Source organism: Ciona intestinalis, unplaced genomic scaffold (assembly GCF_000224145.3).
Source record: "Ciona intestinalis unplaced genomic scaffold, KH HT000094.2, whole genome shotgun sequence".
NCBI classification, from domain to species: domain Eukaryota; kingdom Metazoa; phylum Chordata; class Ascidiacea; order Phlebobranchia; family Cionidae; genus Ciona; species Ciona intestinalis.
This window is the reverse complement of record NW_004190416.2, coordinates 172451-190903: the sequence shown is the minus strand read 5'-3', so window position 1 is coordinate 190903 and position 18453 is coordinate 172451. Positions and strand designations below refer to the sequence as shown.

Below are 18453 nucleotides of genomic sequence, written 5' to 3'. Positions count from 1 at the left end.
AATACGGTTTTATAATTCTTTAAATGCTCTTTGTTTACTACTAAATAGAACGAAAAATAGAATAAAAAGGTAACCCCATCTTACCCCATCCTACTATAAATATATGAATATTATATTTTTAGTCTACAAGAAGAAAATTACTGTAAATCAGAAATAGTGGTGTTTGCTTCTATTACATACATATTACATTGAGCAAACTTAGGCGTAGAGGATAGGTTGCGTAACGATTATTTGACATCGGGTATCTCCTAGTCTTTGGATGTTGTGTAAACACCAGTGGTCTGTAGCGATCCATATCTAATTTGGGTTCGCACAAAGCCAGACCAAATCTCCGTTCGCCGTCAATTCGTCTTATTTGTCTCGCATACGAGATAGTAAGAGCTCATTGTGTCGTGCGCAGTTTCGTTCTTTGATGTCTAGAAATAGCGGAACGTTTCACAATGAAGACGAAGCGTTGGGAAAATATTAATACACGTTTCTGTGAGAAGTGCTAACAAACCAAGGACCAAAACCACGAAATACACAACTTCAACGTGAGAAGAATGAGCGCTATTGTTATGAAAGCTACGAATGCGGTATCTTGGAAGGAATAAATAAATACAACGAAAGTTAGAGCTTTTATTCAAGCCAAAGATTTTCCGGGTTATGGACAAAATGTTAGACCGGGAGTTTGCTACACCATCACCTACAAAGGCGACCTGGGAATTAGGTAGGTTGTATTATGTTTGTTGTTGTCAGACATAGATTATTTGGTCCAGCTTTCTGCTTCAAGAATGATAACTTATCGGTGCAGATTTAGGAACCCCTTATGAACGTAGACTCTCATACCTAATATAATAAGTTGTGTTTTTATGCTACTTGGTCAATCATTTTGCTTTGAGCGTGATAAAAAATCAATGCAGATTTATGGAACTTACTTTTTATCAAAGTTATATCATAGATCGTTGCGTTTTCGTAACTCAAATTATTGTCTAAATCGACCTACTGAGTTTGGGATACAAGTAATTAACATTCGGTGATTTACCCAATCACAGTTAAAGGATAATGGGTAAATTGTTATTAAATCCTGTCCTAGGACGCATATAGCGTGCCACGCTGTGGGACCTCTCACATAAAATAGAATACGACAGCATTTCGCCAATAGTAGCAGCATCCAGCTTCGAACCAATACCCACCGGTTACAAAATGCACTGTAACAACTATATACAATAAAACCTATTTATCCCCATCTAGGATGGCAAGCACCGGACAATATTCTCAAGATTGAAGTGTTTGACAACAACAGGAGAAATGCTACGACACGAAAAGGGGCGTCCGAGTTTCTACGGCAAAAAGTCATGGTAAGATAAAATATACACATTAATACTGCGAGGTAAGATGGGACACCTTTGGCACATAATATCTAAAATATCCCTTGTTTTCAACTATTAACAACGGTCTATGGGAGTCGTAAGGATACGGTTTTATAATTCTTTAAATGCTCTTCGTTTACTACCGAGAAAATAGAATGGAAAAGTGTCCCATCTTCCCCCACCCTACTATACCTAAATATTTAAAGTGTCGGTTTTCGATTGACGTCCGGGCTTGACATTGTGTGCTTAACCGCTGCGTACACTTTTCAAACGTTGCCCAATTGACCCAACAAAAACAGAAACGGATTGATACAATTGACCTGTAGCCCCAATGTGAGTTTAAATTGTCCACGAACGCAAAGCTCAAAAGTAGTTTGGCCATTGTGTTATTGTGCCGAAAAGATCAATAGAGTTTGAAAACTGTTTGGCAATTCTCTACGTATAGCATTGCGAGGTAAGATGGATACCGTTAAAGATGGATACCGGCAAAAAAACACATTTCCTGATTGTGTTTTAAACTCTTCTTTGTTTACCACTGAATGAGCCGATAAAAGAAAATGAAAACTTAGACCATCTTACCCCAACCTATTATAGATACTGCTAATGCAAAATGACATTAACAAACACTCGGGGGCTTGGGAGGGATTGGCGTAATTATCATAAAAGCGCGGTGTCTGAAAACAAACATTTTATAAATCATTACTCGAACAAAGTCAATATTGCGAACTCTAGCCGTTGATGCATCCTCAACCACACAGTTGAAAAGCAACTAGAACATAAACGTTTAGAAAGCGTTTGGTTCGTTATGATTCTTTTAAGTTAAATGTTTTTCTAAGTAAAATGTTTTTTTCAGATTGTATATTTAAGATGGGAAAAGTATTTTGTGCATATTAGAAAAAATTAGAAGTTCAAACTAAAGAAAAAAACTAAGTCTGATGCACAGCAACTCTCATAGTCATACTTTGTAGTTACGTTTATCCACAATATAGTAGCAGCGAGGAACAAATGATAAGTTTAAACATGACTACAAGAAAGCTACGAGATAGAAGATTGTCTCTTACTTACATAGCAGCGCCTAATGGAGACCCAAGCGTCCGAATCGCGACCTTAACTGGCCTTGATAATATACACAAGGTATATTCATAATTGGGGTTGGGTCACCGCCAGTTTTCGAATGTTCATTGACATTTCGTATAATTTGATTGCTGATGTATATATTGAACACGTTATAGTGACAAGTGGCCCTATACAACATTTTTTCGAACAATTGTTCCTATATATATATTTTGTTATATAGTACTGTGGGGTAAAATGGGATATACCGTTATCATCTAAATCCCATATTTTCCAATAGTGTTTTAAGAACTATAACAACGGTCTATATATGGAAGCGTGAATTTCTATATATTTTACATTGCAGAGAATGGAAGCATCAATGGCGTTGAATGGACGGAGACAAAGCAGAAAATCAGTAATTTTTGGAAGCAAGTACCATCCTCCTGGAAAGGTATTATATAGTATTCTGTTACTACTGCTAACAGGCATAGTGTAAATAACATATTGGTATTAGTTCCCTGATGAAGTCGCCGCATAACAGACGAAACGTTGGAAATACATTACGTTTTTATACCCGATGAGCCACCAATATGGTATTATAGTAATTTCAATGTAACCAAGTGTAATAGCAAGAATCCCGAAAGCCTTATGTAGCAAAAAACAGTTGTTTATAGTGTTACGTTTTTTTTAAAAAAAGTCTTTGTTTAGAATGTCATGTTTTTTCGTAACAGTTGCTGGATTCTTTCCGGCGTATTGTGCGAAGTGTGATGCTTCTCCTACGCTGTTTCAGAATGCGAAAACGGTAATAATATAACGTATTCAATATGTATATGGATTTACTATAAAGGTTCAATGCGTAAGGTGACATTTTAACAGAATCCCGATAATACTCGTATATAGTTGGCGGTCACACCAATTCTCTTTAAACCCATACTTAATCCAAATATGCTAGAATAAAAAGGTGTCCCATCTCCCCCACCCTACTATATATCTTTGTGGGTGATTGTTGTTTTTATTTTATCCGTCAAGCTTGTCATCATGTACAACTCATATGTTCGAATATAGTTTAAAGTATAGAAAGGTGAGGGGAGATGGGACACCTTTCCATTCTGTTTTCTCGACCCATTTGGTAGTAAACGATCGTTGTTAATTGTTTAAAACACGATCAGGATATTATAGTAGGGTGGAGAAAGATGGGACACCTTACCATTCTATTGACTGGTCACATTTAGTAGTAAACAAAGAAAATTCAAATAAATATAAATCCGTATCCCTACGACTCCCATAGACCGTTGTTAAATGTTTAAAACACGATCAGGATATTTGGATATTCTGCACTACATGTGTCCCATCTTCCCCCATCCTACTATATGATATTAGGTGCTGAAGGTATTATGTCTTTCCCCCACAGTACTATAAAAGGTGCAATAAGTCACGCTTTGTTAACAGAATTGCGGTCCAGTCTGGCGAGCTGACCTTCACACATCAAATTCAAACAGTCGATATGTCGGTCGTTGAGAGAAGTAGTGTAAGTGTAGATACCTAAACATATGTGAAGATATCTATGGCGTTGTAAGTGTATGGTTTTATAGGTTTAACGGGGACGCTGTGAGTTTATAGGTTTGCCATTAAATACGCTATACAAGTAGTTAAATCTGTTTGATTTTGGAGCTTAAGGTGCTTTTATCGTTTACATTGTGATATTAAGCTAGTTTTACTATTTTAGGTGCAACAGCCACGCTTTTTAACTGAGACTCTTTCCCACATTTTATACACATAGCGTGTTTTAACAACTATTGTTTTGCTGTTGATTCCCCGACTTCCATAGACAGTTGTTAATTGTTTAAAACACGATCAGGCTATTTGGATATTATGTGCTAAAGTTGTCCCATTTTACCCCACCCTACTATATACGTATTTAAGCATGTATATTATATCCATACTAGATGAGCCGCTAAAAGCCTATTTACATTGTGCATGGTAGCAGAAATATATGTTTATTATCTCCAGATAAGTTGGGAAATCCGAATGATTCTATGCACACCTCCAGATTTCAGAACAGAAAAAGATGTCAAAAAAGTGACGTCGTTCCTCAGAGCAAATGGCGCAATTAGAACGATGCTTGGGCCAACCTCATACGAAACTGAGGATAAATTTGGTCGGCTGGTGGCGTACGAGAGGTATAAATGAACGTAACTAGCTTTATCATCGCGTGGCCGGAAAATGACAGTCGTTATAGTATGTATATAGCTGACAATTTAGACAACCCATTATAGTAACCATTGAATAAAGCAATCGTAGGTAACTGTCTTGCCCAAGGACACGTATAAGCCCAAAATTGTGGCAGCAACAAGCCTTGAACCTGTAACCTCTCGGTTAGGGTTTTAAATTTACGAACTTACAGTTACGAAAACGGGCGAGTACTTGCGCAACAGGGGAGATCCCCTGATCGATTCTACTACGTCACAAGAGGAAAGATACTGGTAGTAAAGGAGTATCACGTGGGTAACAGCGTCATATCAAAAACAGTGGCTGTGCTGACGAAGGGGAAAACAACGAGTGTAAGTTTCCACAACTATGATGCTATGTGTATAAAATCGACTACAAACAACTGTATAGACAAATTTCTGAAATAATTAACTTTTAGTTACTAAGACCTGTGTTTGCTGTACACCGAATACTGAATTCCGACGGTGTTAATGAAAGTATGAAATTTATTTTGTCTCTTTATCCATAATAACGAAGACACAAGAGCGGTTTTAATAATATAAACTATATTTGATGTTTTTGATCAGGTTGACGAGATGGAGAGAAACTGCAGCGAAAGAAAACAGAGTTTGGTTTGCAGGGGAACAGTTGAATGCTTCGTACTCGATAGAGAAGTATGCTAATATGTGTTCCCTCTCTTTTTATAATCGCCTATTTTATAGCTGGACCATAAAATCTTGATTTGCAACGTTTTTTTTATCCTTTTTATAGCTGGAAAAAACCTTCAATTTGCACCGTTTTTTTTATCCTATTCTATAGCTGGACAAAAGCTTGTTTGCAACGTTTTTTTATCCTTTTTATAGCTGGATCAAAACCAAATTTTGCACCGTTTTTTTTCGACTATTTTATAGCTGGACAAAAAATAATTTTCATCATTTTTTGTCGCAGGACTATTATACATTGCGACAAGACAAAACAGACGGCGCGAAGGAATTTTTATCCCAACACCAAATCCTTAAATTGTTTCCTTCAGAACTATTGAACAACCAGCACAATATTATTGACCTGCAGTATTACCCGTAGGTTTACTTTAACTGTAGTGCTAAGCTTGCCATTAAAAAACAAAAAGTTTTATATGTTACCAAAAAGTAATATCAACCACAAAGTAACACATACGTGATAACTCGTAAGCGGGCACGAGATGTACGAAACAGAACGTTCGTGTTATAACGACTGTCGTTTTCCACGCGAGGATCAAGTAAGTTACAATTCTTTCAATCATTTTAAAACTGTTTTTTTTTTTCAGGAAAGACAGTGTGGTTTATCCTGGCGGCACGGATTACGAGTGGCTTTATGTCATAAAAACTGTAAGTTCGGTATTTTTAAACAATATGTATGGTACAGTGGAAGAAGATGGGGCATAATTTTATACCATTTTCGTCCCATTCGGTAGCGAACAAAGAACATTAAAATAATTCTAAAACCGTATCCTCAGGACCCCTATACACCGTTGTTAATTGTTTAAAACATGATCAGGATATTTGGATATTATGTACAAAAGGATCTTACTCCGATCTTACCCCACAGTACTATATCAAGTATTGATATGTGAGTTATGTATTGAACTATTCAAGGGCGATTGTCGGCTGGTTCGCACGCAGTACGTAGCCGATGTATTTTGTCGGAAGGGTTCGCTGTTCAATAAACAAAACTCTCAAGAATTGGGTTGCGCTAAAAATAGAAGATACAGCAGAGTTCAACCGCCGCTGGCCGCTTTCAAAATGTACCAACCTGTCGCACGTTTGAACACAGCACCAGCTTATACGACTCGGTACGTTTTAACAAGTTTGTTATTTGTGCTTTTTATTCTGTGTCCTTAAGGACCTGGTATTTGGGCCAGATTTTACCCAACATTACAACAGCAGCGTGTAACTTATGCGTGGAAACACTATTTTGTATTTTTCGTTAGCGTTTTCGTTATAAGCGTCCCTTTTTACTTCTTGCATAAATAAAAATGATTTGTTTTTTTAACCGAAACGTTTGAAATGAAAGTCATTTTTTGCAATATGGGCTGTCATGTTTAACGTTTAACTTATCTGTTTATAAAACGAATTTCAAACTTCTAGTAACCAACAAGCGGCAACAACAGAACACATTCCAATTCTTAATAACGAACAGGTAACTTTTTTTTTTATTGTGGTTATTGATTTCGTTCACTATGAACCAAAACTTAGCGATTTCAAATGATTTTAGCAGCGACTGAGCAGATCAACTGAGAGCTTAGCAAAAGAGGGAACGCACAAAGATATAGAGAAATTGCCAAACGGAGACTCGCACTCAAAAACACAAAGCTCTAAAACTGACAATAAAAATGATATTATATCGAGTTCGGTTACTTTTCCCGATGTGACCACTGGAAGCCAATTCTTTCACAATCGAAGAATGAAACAACCTCCTGGACCTGCGCCACGCACCGCTCTAGCCACTTACCGACGTGCCCATTTAGAACTGGGAAGGTTAAAAGTCGGCGACGTATATGTAAGTTTGAAACTGAAGTAAAATAATCCTCCTGGGTGTTAATTTCTCGAACTCGTCAAATTATAGCACATTAAATTGTCGATATAACACGGTAGTGGCCATAGTAGTTATAACACAGATGGACCCCACAGCCTCTGGATTAGAGGCAGCCGTGCTAACCACTGTACTACGCCTTCTAATTAGTGCACTCTAATGTTGACATAAAACGAAAGCTAAGATGTGTGTTTCTTGAAGGGTCTTGACGATTTGATCGGCAACAACGATGACGTCACTCGAATAGCGTTGCTAAGCAGAGGTGCCGACGTCATCAGGATAAAACGAAGTTTCTTTCTACGTCACGCACCAGCTAGTTTGCTTATTCAACTTAACGCAATGGTAAGTTTAAGATGGTACACACATTATGTCCCATATTTCATTATCGTGTTTTAAACAATTAACAACGGCCTACGGGAGTCGTGGGGATACGGTTTTATAATTCTTTGAATGTTTTTTGTTTACTAACAATTTGGACGAAAAAATAGAATGAAAAGGTGTCCCATCTTTTCCCATCCTACTATATATCTGTGCTCGTAAAATGTTCAACACTGTATTATATGTATATAACGTTACAGAACCACGACTTCCCAACGGTAACAGAAGCAAGAGCGGCCTTGGAAGCCACTGAGACGTGGCAGATGTATAAATCTGCTTTAATGGAGCTCGTTGCTACATCAAATAGAACCCAACGAGAAACATTTCGAAGTCAATCTACAAGTTCTATACTACCGTGCTCGTTTATAAACGGAGGCCTCCGGAGTAGATGTGTCACTTCCCAAAGAACGCAGCGAGGGATTCCCTCCAGAGATAATAAGACTAATCGTAGCAACAACACAGCGCTCAGAGAAATACCGGCATTTTCAGGGCGTAAAAATACTCGTAGCGCATACAGTGCCCCTATTACAAGGTCCGACCAAATAACGTTAACTCGTCGTGGGCGATTTCCAAAACTTTCAACTTTTCAAACGGAATTCGTTTCAAAATAGCTGCGAAATTGTAGAGTGATATCTTTGCCATTATTATTTGTATTCATTGGGCGACTCTGTCATTAAAATACTGTTTTTATATATTATTCACTTTTGCGTGCACGTTTTATTACGAAGTTTGGTTAAGCAGCTACGCTTTTTTACTCCTTCCCACACGTTTTATCTATAACGTGTTTTAACAACTGTGGTTTTACTGTTGCTTAAATACCATGATCTTCACTATCGTTTTCGAAGAGATAAATCAAAATTTAAAAAAGTATTATGAAAACTTGTTTTGGGTTCAAAATGAGTATTAAACACGTTCGCAGATTTTTTTCCAAGAATGAATGAATGAATTAAAATTAATTTATCCTCGCGTGGCCGGATAACCACTGGTTATAACACAGATGGGCTTATTACCTCGGGATTGGAGGCGACGCACTAAACATTATGCCACGGTCCAGCATATGACCGTAACTGTAAGAGTGTATCTTAAATTGTTTATATTTAATTATTTAAATACCCAGATCCACACAAAAAAAGTTTCAGCAACATTTTTAGTGGTAAAAACATTTATTGGTGTTATGTACAAATGATAGCATTGAAACTATGGACGGACAACGAATGGCAGAAGGCTGTAGGCAAGGATGACTTTCCTGAAAGTGAGGTTTCCATATCTACAAACACGTATAGAAAATCTGGTTTGTGTTTTGCTGGTCAAGAAAATTCACAGAACAGTTAAAATTTTGCAACACAATTCTTAGCCTCACTTTCTTCTTATACAGTTTAGAACATTAAGAAAAAAACCAGAATTAAAATAAATAGAAATTGATCTATACGCAGCGTCCTAAAAAAAGAGGTTAAAATTCTTTTTACAGCAAAGTAACATTTCTATAGTTTTTTAATGGGTAAAGCTAGATTGTCAACGACATAGAAAAATTATTCCGAAAATCGCAGAGAGTTAAAGGAAGGTTATTTGTGGCCTGCAGACTCATCAGGAACATTTTCGGGCAATACAGAAACACTGAAAAGTAAGAACAACGAATTTGCCGCACTAAACTCTATGTAAGAATAATCTTTTAGCTGTTCATTTGAAATAAAGAGCCGCTAAAAGATTATTTACATTATGCCTGGTAGCAGAAGTAACAGAATATCTATTAATATTGTAAGGGTAAAAGCAATTAAGCCAGTGCTGCTGTTGGATGTGTAGAAAATACAATCAAAGATGAGTTCAGTTCAGCTGAGGAATAACCAGGCTGCTCTGCGAGGCTTTCCTTACTCTTGGAAGTTCATCCGGTGTGGGCATGTGGTCGCCAGTGACCTCTTTTTTGACTTCGATGGGGATTTTCTGCTTCCCTCCAACTTTAGCACGGGCCATGTTGTAGTCACCAGAATCAAAGTATTTGTTCTGTGGTTTGAAGAAGCTTTAAGGGACAGACTTGTAAACATTGTATTGTGAGGTATGCGACATGCATTTTTTAATTGATTAACCCACCATACATACATGCATTGGCGTACAGTTTTGCAAAGCTATACACAGTATTAAATTAGAACGCAATTAGTTAAAGTCTCAGCTCTATGCGAAACATGACAGGGATCTCGCGCATAAAAGCCTTTTTTCCCTTGCGCGTGTGCAAGTGTTTTTTCCTGTGCACGCGTACTATCATTAAAAATCGATGTGCAAAGCACTTACATTTCCAAGCCACATGTCATATTAGGAATTCCTACTTAATATAGTACAGATTTGGTTCTGTTTAATAAATTGGCGTGCACGGGACAAATTTTTAATTTGTATACAAGAACAATGTTGCCTGAGATAGTTCTAAGCAGTTTATTATACACCAACTTTTCAACAGGTATAAACAAGAAAAGTGGCTTTCTTATGGGGAATCAAACATGCAAATATATAATTGGTTTATGTGGCAAAGTTTTATTTAATACCTACATTGGTCTCTAAAAATAAATCCTATACCGCTACTAAAACATGCTTAAACCCTAATGAACTGTCTTGTAAAACATAAAGCCAAGCATCAGGTCCAGAATCATACTCGCATATAATATATTCAATGGTGCATCCAGAATAAATCAGTTTTTATCTTTAAAAAAAATACCTGAAACCCTGGGCCACATCACTGCATATAGAGCAAAGCATAAGGTTTAGAAAAACACATGCATAAGAGCCAAACTACAGTATGAATATGCCTACTAGCCACATACATAGAAACCCACTTACCCCACCCTTCTGAGCCAATCTCTTCTGCAACAAACTCGAGCCTCCTTTCTTGGCAAGATTTCCATATTTTGCTTTCAATATTTGTTCCTGTTGTTGTTCGACTGACTGTAATACAATGTAGTCAGTAAAGTCAGATGGTTAGTTAGTCCAATTGCCTAAAGATTCTATTCTATGTGGGTGAGGTCCCGCAATGTGACATGCTATGGGTCCTGGGATTAAACCCAGGATTGGCCCATTATTTTAAACCTTATATGTAAAATATGTTTAAACTTAAATTAATAACTATAGCTTTACATTTATGGCCTTTCGGGTGTTAAGTTACAAGATGTGTTAGATGTGTTAAGATGTGTTAAGTTACAAGCAAACACACACACACACACATAAATATATATATTAATACTGAGATATCTATTTATAGTGCAAAAGCCCATAACAGTGTTTTAATTAGGTATTACCTCAGCCGTGTCATATCTGTCGCAAACAAATTAAATATATCTGCATTGTAGCTTATGATTTAGGCTTAATAACAACACATAACTAATAACTATTGGCTGATACAAGAATAATAATATATAAAACACGCATGTAGATTAATAGCAACACATATAAAAAACATGGAGCTTATGGTTTTAACATTTTTAAGTTAAACTGTTAGTGGAAACAAAAGCGTGCGGAAAGACGGTATATTATATATATATATATATATCTGGTTTCTGATTGTATTGTATTATTAATACTTACAATTGAAGGAACAGTTTCAGTATACGGTTTATTCACTGGTTCCATAGTTGGGACCACATCAGGAGACACAGACATGATTGTAGAGTGAAACAAATCTACCGACCCAAAGACACAATAAACATTAATTTAGAAAAATCCTCGCTCCTGAAACAGAAACTGGGATGTTATATACAGCATAGTGTCATGTTATGATGTGAGCACAGCAAAATAGCATTGGTAGTTTTGATTCTGGTGTAGTACTAGTATTACCTTGTAAAATTTACATTACTATATTGGATGGGTAATGAACACAAACAAATCCTTATTAGTTGGCTTTTTAAATGCGCAAATCAATATTACAATCAATATGCAGCTACAGTAGAACATATTATATAATAAACACACATATGTGTATGACTTGACCATTGGTACAAATTTATAAGTTTCTCACCAAATAAAAATTCGGGAGTTTATGATTTTTTAGTTGTATGAAAATGATAAGACTTGCAACTTAAATAACTCACAGTAAATACATTATTCACTAGATAGCATTATCTGCATTTTAACTGACATTTTGTTGCATATTCCTGAAATAGGTTGTTCTCTAGCAGCTAGCATGAATGAACACAAACCCTTAAACACAACACACAAGTACTTGCTACAAAACAAACTTAAAGGCACCCCTTATGTTACAACAATGAATTATTGAAAAGCAGAAACACTTTAACAGCAAGCTTAGTTAGAGCAAATGCAGCTGGAAAGTTAGTTAGGATTTGGCATTTTGGTACAATTGCGATTAAGAACCTAAAAACTGGTTTTTAATTGATATCTCTCTCTGTTCTATTGACTGTACTTCATAACACATGCTTTAAAATTCCAGTTGAACTACTTTTTACCAGGAGCCTGCAGGGGCAGCCCTTTATCTTTGCCACGAAGTTTTATACCGATCGCCCGCTCAATTTTCCCCAAGATTTGGTTGTTTGGAATTGCTTTGCCTGACTCATATTCATTGATTATCTGCGGCTTTTCATTTATCTTCGTCGCTAGCTCCTTCTGCGTGAGGCCCTTTTGTTGGCGTCCCTTTTGGATCAAGCGACCAACAGAAAGAGACACTGTTTCGTGATGAAGTTCTTCCGTTTCTCGGTCTAGCTTTGCAGTGTTTTTGCTCGTAGCCGCTTTTTTGTTCGTTCCAGCCGCAAATTTTTGTCTCGTTTCTACATCTTCCCCTTTTCTCATGGCAGCATTCACCGCCTGGTTTGATTTTGCCGCCCCGGGTTTGGGTTTTGGCTTCCGCAAGTAAGTAACAGAATCCCAATCAGTGTTGCTATGCATATTTGTTGATAGGTAATACCTGTAAAGAAACTTAACTTTGTAATAAAAATTTACAAACTCTTTGCTATTATTTAATTACCACGTTACAACAATATAACTTAAATTGTTTCTTTCGTTTAAAACAAGAATTTTTTTTAATTACAACTTTAGGTATTATTTAATTAACAGTTTTTTACACTATAAATTAAACTGTTTTTTTCACTTAAAACAAGGTACTTTTAAGAAGAAAAGAGGTAAAAATACACAATATGTTCTTAGTACAGGTTAGCTAACTAAATAGTTAACCTTTTAATAATCAATTACCAAGAAATAATGTTGCATTGCCAGTACCACTAAAAAAAGGTGGTGTGTTACAGACAGTACAGAGACACCGATTATTCTATCTATAGATAAAAAGATATACCAAGAACTGTTCTACTATTATTATAGCACATTTTAAATGCAAAACAAATATAAAAGTGTAAGTAAAAAGATTTTAATTAGGTCAATCATCACATGAGATCACTATTAGTCAGCTGTATTTGGAGGATTTCCATTTGTTTGATTGCCACATTCTGTTATTCTCAACATTATAGGCTAATCAAGCCACTAAGTCACATTATACAGTATGGTATATCACAGTTTTTTCTAAATATTTGGATCTGGAAAACAAAAATATCAATAAATATAAACACACATATATATATAACTACTGTGGTACTGTATCTGTCAAAATGCATTACATAATCACCATATTAGAGAAAAATTGTCAGAGTATATAAGTAATTAAGCACAATTTGTTGACAGCTAAGAGTGGGTGTTTATGAGAGCATAAGGTGTATGAATGAGCAATTTACCGCTAAATGCTTTAATTCCGGTCACACAAAAACATTTTTACAACATGATGGCATTCACAGGCGCCATGTTATTTAAATTTTTAACAAAATCTGGTGTGCCACTGTTAAAATGCAGTTACACGTATGGTCATTCAACATGGGGAACTTCATTGATTAATGTGGTGAATGTAATAACTTCGCTCTGCTTTTTTTTATAGACAACTAACAAGGTTAAAGCTACTTGATGCTAAAACATACAATGTCACCCCTGTTTCAAAAGTTGGAATAACAACAATAACATTTCGCCTATGATGACATTTTAACATTAAAAAACATAGGAATATTATTTCACTTGACATAAATTTACAAATAAATAGAAAACATTAAAAGCACAAATCATAGCATGATTCATGTGTAGCAGGAACCAGTAAGTACCAATATAATTTGTGACAAAAATAAAATAACATATTTTACTTTTATCTATATAGTACGGTGGGGAAAGCCGGGCACCTTAATCCAAGTATCCTGATTGTGTTTTAAACAATTAACAACAGTCTATGGGAGTCGTAACGATACAGTTTTATAATTCTTTGAGTGTGCTTTGTGTATTACCAAATGGAATAAAAAAATAGAATAATAAAATACCCAATCTTATCCCACCCAAATATACTGTATATGCTGCAGAAAATTGCACTGTCAAATTTAAAATTAAAGAAATAACTTAATAAGCGTAAATTGACGGATATTCCATAGATTCAAGATCATAGTCTTGTACATACAGATCCTCGTCCTCTAATAACTGACTTACAAGTTTCTGCGTTGAATCTACAGGGTCAGGTTGCATTTCCGACAGTAATTGTTCAAACGGAGCGCTTCTAATATGGTCGGCAAGCTTTTTCTGCTTAGCTAGACGCTCTTCTTTACTCATGGGTGGCTTATAAAAGACTTGCTTCAGATATTCATATGTTATGTTTTCCGCTGACATTGTTCCATCTTCCATGACTACTGACTGCTGTTTATCAACTGAGAATTCAATGTTGATTGATTCAACATCTATTGAACGTTGAGCATCTGAGCTGAGAGTATCCATTTGTAAGTTTGCCTGAAAAGGCCTGGTTAATTTCTCGATATTGTATCCACTTCTTCCTTTAAGAGCATTGTATATCTCTGAGCTGTTGAAATAAACCTTCTCTGCATTTTCTGGTGATAGCTTCTGTGGTTTGTGGTTAACATGGCTATCGAGTGCGTTTTTAGGCAAAAACTGAAGGGCAAATTTTTCTCGGGCGTGAATGACCTGATTCACATAATGCTGGAACTCAGGAACAGCTGATACGTGCGCAAGAATCAATAAACAACAGCTTGTAGAAGCAAGCACGCCGCATGAAAAGTGAGTCATGCCAGAGTTGCTAATTGAATCAACAGCTACAGATTGTACAGCAAGCATGATTCGTGTCACATCCATAATCACATCATGGGAAACTATAGAGAGGCAAAGCACTGCCGCACATTTGTATAATGAAGTGAAGTTGGCAATGGTGTTTGTTTCAAGGGTGTAGCTACTGTACAACCAATTGTAGATACTAGGCAACCTGCGCTCTAGAAAATCACCATCATATTTGCCAGCAGTTGATGTTATCAGTTTAAGAGATTCAACTTCTCGCTGATGTGAAACCAACTTAAGTTTTCCATAATTTTTATTCTTATCAAGCAACGAAGCTAACAAACTTTGAGCAAGTAGGCGATCGCCTGGTTGGGCAGAAAATGCAACTTTTAACAGCGGCTCCAACAGTGTTACTGTTAAATTTGAAATGTTGCTGCAGTGATAAGTTTTTGCTATTTGTACCAAACACAGCAGAAGCAAATGAGCAAAGTTTTGTTCTACATCCGTTTCATTCAGGTCTTCGCTGTTATGAAGAACCTCATTCGCACGGTTCACATAAAATGTCATGGTTTCTAGTTTTTGGTAATCTGGCACCACGGCAGCAAGAACACCTGTTGTTTCAATAAGAGCCTCCTCAAATTTGCTGTGTGGTTTGCTGTCCGCACACAAATGCAGGTGTTTTGATATGCGATTAAATACATCCAAAACTGAAGGCCCTATAGCAGCAGAAGAAGGTATAGGAACTATTATACAAAGAACTTGTAACATGCTTGCTTTAATATCATCATCTTCTTTTGTGTTTTCATCCAAATGATCAAGAAGCATTTTAACAACAACATGACTGTATTGTGCTTGTATAGAATACATTATAACTTTAAAACACTTAATTGCGAAACCATTTTTCGGGCCCCATAAACTATGGTTATCCATATGTGATAGTGCAGGTACAAGAGCTGCAGACACATTTGCGAATGTTGCGCGAGAAAAAAGCTCCCTCAATGCTTCTTCTGCCAAAGCTGAATGATTCACATTATTTTTATTATTTCCCGGTGATGCCTCCTCAGTCAAACTCGAATCAGGGTCATCTTGCATGCTGTACAACAGTGATGGAATTATCTTATCCATATGCTGCTTTTCCCATATATTAACTTGTAGTTCGTCTGTTACAGTTTTTCGTATAACCCCTCTTAAACCTCTGACACCATGCAGCTGCACTTTCTGTCGTATTGCGCTGTTCTTCTGCTGACTGTGACACATTGAGCTAAACTTTGAAACAAAGAAATCATACCTTCGATGATATGAAGCCGTGTCCTCTTTAATTTCAGAAAACTTCTCAAACGAATTCGTGCCAAGAGTCAGAAACTCAGGGTTGTCAGACTCCAGCAGCGTAGCCACCATTTTTAAAAAGCTCTCAACAAACAGATTAATCTGCTGCGCATGACAAGCTAGCAGTAACTGGTTTAAAGCTTCCATGGCGATCACGACAGGCATTTCTCTTTTCCTTGCCATGTCTCTTGTGAGCCTTCGTGCCAAATAATCCCCGATTCGATCAAGTTTTTCCGGTGCAGACGCGGCATAGTAAGTTAATTTTTCCATCTCACTCCGAACCAACCCATCTTCAGGGTTAGCAGGGTAAATACTGTCAACTAATCTTTTATATTGTGGCCTTAGAGCAGAAAAACAAGAACAGCAACTCATGGTGTAGCAGTTTTCAAGATTCTTACCACATTTTTAAAGGAATTTCTAACTAATACAGAAATATTGCATTTTTAAAAACGAAATATTAATGTAAAATGCACTTACTTTAAAAGCAATCTAGAATCTTGGTTTCGAAACATTGGGGGCCAAACATTTCTCACGAAATAAAATATTGACATTTATGTCCGATGTCGCTGACCACTAACAGCGAAATCGTTAATAACCATGTCAATATTTAACATTCCCGAAGCTGCAATATTCTAAAATTTTCCAGTAACTTATTAAACCTTATACTTACACCACAATACTGAAACATGAAATACAAACGAAGATTTTTTGATAAATGTTTATTGCTCCCCTAATAAATGAAAATGGGGGCGTGGAAAGGATACAGTTAAAAGTTAATGTTTGAACGTTTTTTTTTTTAAAGAATTCTTAACTCCTGTGAAAATTCAGACTACTGCATACACACTCTGAACTTTATAAGCAAATAAAAAGGTTAACTATATTGCTGTTGTTTTTGCTCTCATCGATATTAAATTAGCATCCGGGAGGTGGGGACAAAGAGTTAGGAGGTGAGTAATCTCGAGGTTTCTTAGAAATATTCGCAAAGAGAAAATTGAAAGTTCTTAAAACTGGAAATTCATGATTCCCATTTCGTCCATAGGAAACGTCCAACTATAAACTCCCGAACGGAACCTAACATTATGGTTATATAAAAAGTTTTAACTGACTGCTTGGTTCGTGGCCACAAAATTTGGATAACCCAAATCGATTTCGGGTTTTAACACCCGCCCTGTCAAGATACGATTAGTTCCGCATCTTAGTAGGGACATCACACAAAGTTCACATCGCCTACTTATGGGAATAGAAACGCGGTTTTGTCCGTTGCTTATCATCCTGTTTTGGGTTAAACATCCAGTTCTAACACTAGCGTCGCGTGGTCAGGCAAACGAACGGATGAGATTAGAGGCGATAGCCGCAGTTTAGAGAGAGAAAGACGCATAAGGTCTTAGCGTCATAACTCAGGCTTGTTGCGCAAATAAACAGCGTCTTGAACTCGGCCAAGTACTCGCACCTGTACGCGTTTACGCTTCGTCGCGCACGCACCTTGCGAAGCATGGGCATAAGGCTGAAGAAGCCGTAATCTGTCGTGTTGTGAACATCATTAAGGTAGAATTCCACGGTGTTTCTACACGAGGTCTAAATGGCGTCATTTTGATCAAACGTCCCGACGCCGCAGGCACTTTAATACGAAAAGGAGTTCTCTTTACGGGTAAGTGTGTTAAAGCCAGGCCTTTTACTTCGCCCACCATGATCTAACTAAACTCATACATTCACTAACATGTATCAATGTTCCTACAACCGGTACTATGTGGCACGGGGTACTTCAACTCTAATTACTCAATACACGATAACAGTTAGTTTTAATAGCATCCTTTAATAGTTATCGAATCGACCGCAAACAAATCGACGCCAAAATTCTTTAACCGCACCACTGCGCCGTGAGGTAGTTATCATTTTATGGCAGTTTAATTAAATTCTGCTTAAATCCGGCCAAGTCATCCCCACCCAGTATATTACACAATGGAACTTCTTGCATTCCTTGTCCTTGTAAACACAGGTTAATTTCCGAATATAAAGCCAGGGTAAATAGCCCCGCAACTCGGAACGGGGAGAATGAGACGCTGCAGCTTTTAAGGCATATCACCTCCTCATCGGAGTAGATTGCCCCTTTTTAAAAAGAGAGCCTTGCTTCTGAGCAGTGTTTGTGCGCAAGGAGCACATGATAATTGCGTTTACCTAGACTCCCGGTCGCCCGCGCTTGTCACGGATAGCAGAAATGTCTGCTTATCATACGCTGCCTATGTAAAAACGTACGTTGAACTTTTGATGTGGACTTATTTGCCGTGCACGGGTAGCCCACAGTCGAGTTGACTCATACACAAAACCAGTCTTCTACTGCATACGGGTTATGCAGCCCCGGAAACACAAACGGCTCTATGATGTAACAGGTAAAGTATCGTTTACAACCATAAAACAAAGGGTCTACTGTCGTTAAGATTTTAAATTTCCGAAAGTGTTACATTTGTTTACCGTAAACTAACGAACAAAACCG

At 37.0% G+C, this 18453-nt stretch overlaps 4 protein-coding genes across 7 annotated transcripts; 1 reads left to right on the top strand and 3 right to left on the bottom strand.

The window, feature by feature from the left end:
• Positions 1-218: 218 nt before the first annotated feature.
• Positions 219-8435, top strand: LOC494407 (uncharacterized). Of its 4 annotated transcripts, none has more exons than XM_026838474.1 (15): positions 219-709; positions 1234-1340; positions 2773-2859; positions 3140-3210; positions 3858-3936; positions 4419-4588; positions 4813-4969; positions 5204-5290; positions 5565-5695; positions 5923-5983; positions 6251-6447; positions 6743-6794; positions 6873-7154; positions 7389-7529; positions 7766-8435. In XM_026838474.1, exons 1-15 carry the CDS (start codon positions 646-648, stop codon positions 8174-8176), a joined length of 2097 nt encoding a protein of 698 aa, XP_026694275.1. In that variant the 5' UTR covers positions 219-645; the 3' UTR covers positions 8177-8435.
• Positions 8436-8709: 274 nt separating this feature from the next.
• On the bottom strand, positions 8710-11277 carry LOC100175260 (cAMP-regulated phosphoprotein 19). Its single transcript, XM_002129337.5, has 3 exons — positions 11130-11277; positions 10389-10493; positions 8710-9563 (listed from the first exon to the last, which is right to left on the bottom strand). The coding sequence occupies exons 1-3, from the start codon at positions 11202-11204 to the stop codon at positions 9387-9389; spliced, it is 357 nt and encodes a 118-aa protein (XP_002129373.1). The 5' UTR covers positions 11205-11277; the 3' UTR covers positions 8710-9386.
• Positions 11274-12494, bottom strand: LOC100185446 (endothelial differentiation-related factor 1). The gene has a single exon (XM_002129319.3). It carries the CDS (start codon positions 12438-12440, stop codon positions 11994-11996), a length of 447 nt encoding a protein of 148 aa, XP_002129355.1. The 5' UTR covers positions 12441-12494; the 3' UTR covers positions 11274-11993.
• A 767-nt stretch (positions 12495-13261) lies between these two features.
• LOC100179931 (protein EFR3 homolog B-like) lies at positions 13262-16377 on the bottom strand. The gene has a single exon (XM_002129422.5). It carries the CDS (start codon positions 16332-16334, stop codon positions 13977-13979), a length of 2358 nt encoding a protein of 785 aa, XP_002129458.1. The 5' UTR covers positions 16335-16377; the 3' UTR covers positions 13262-13976.
• Positions 16378-18453: the final 2076 nt, after the last annotated feature.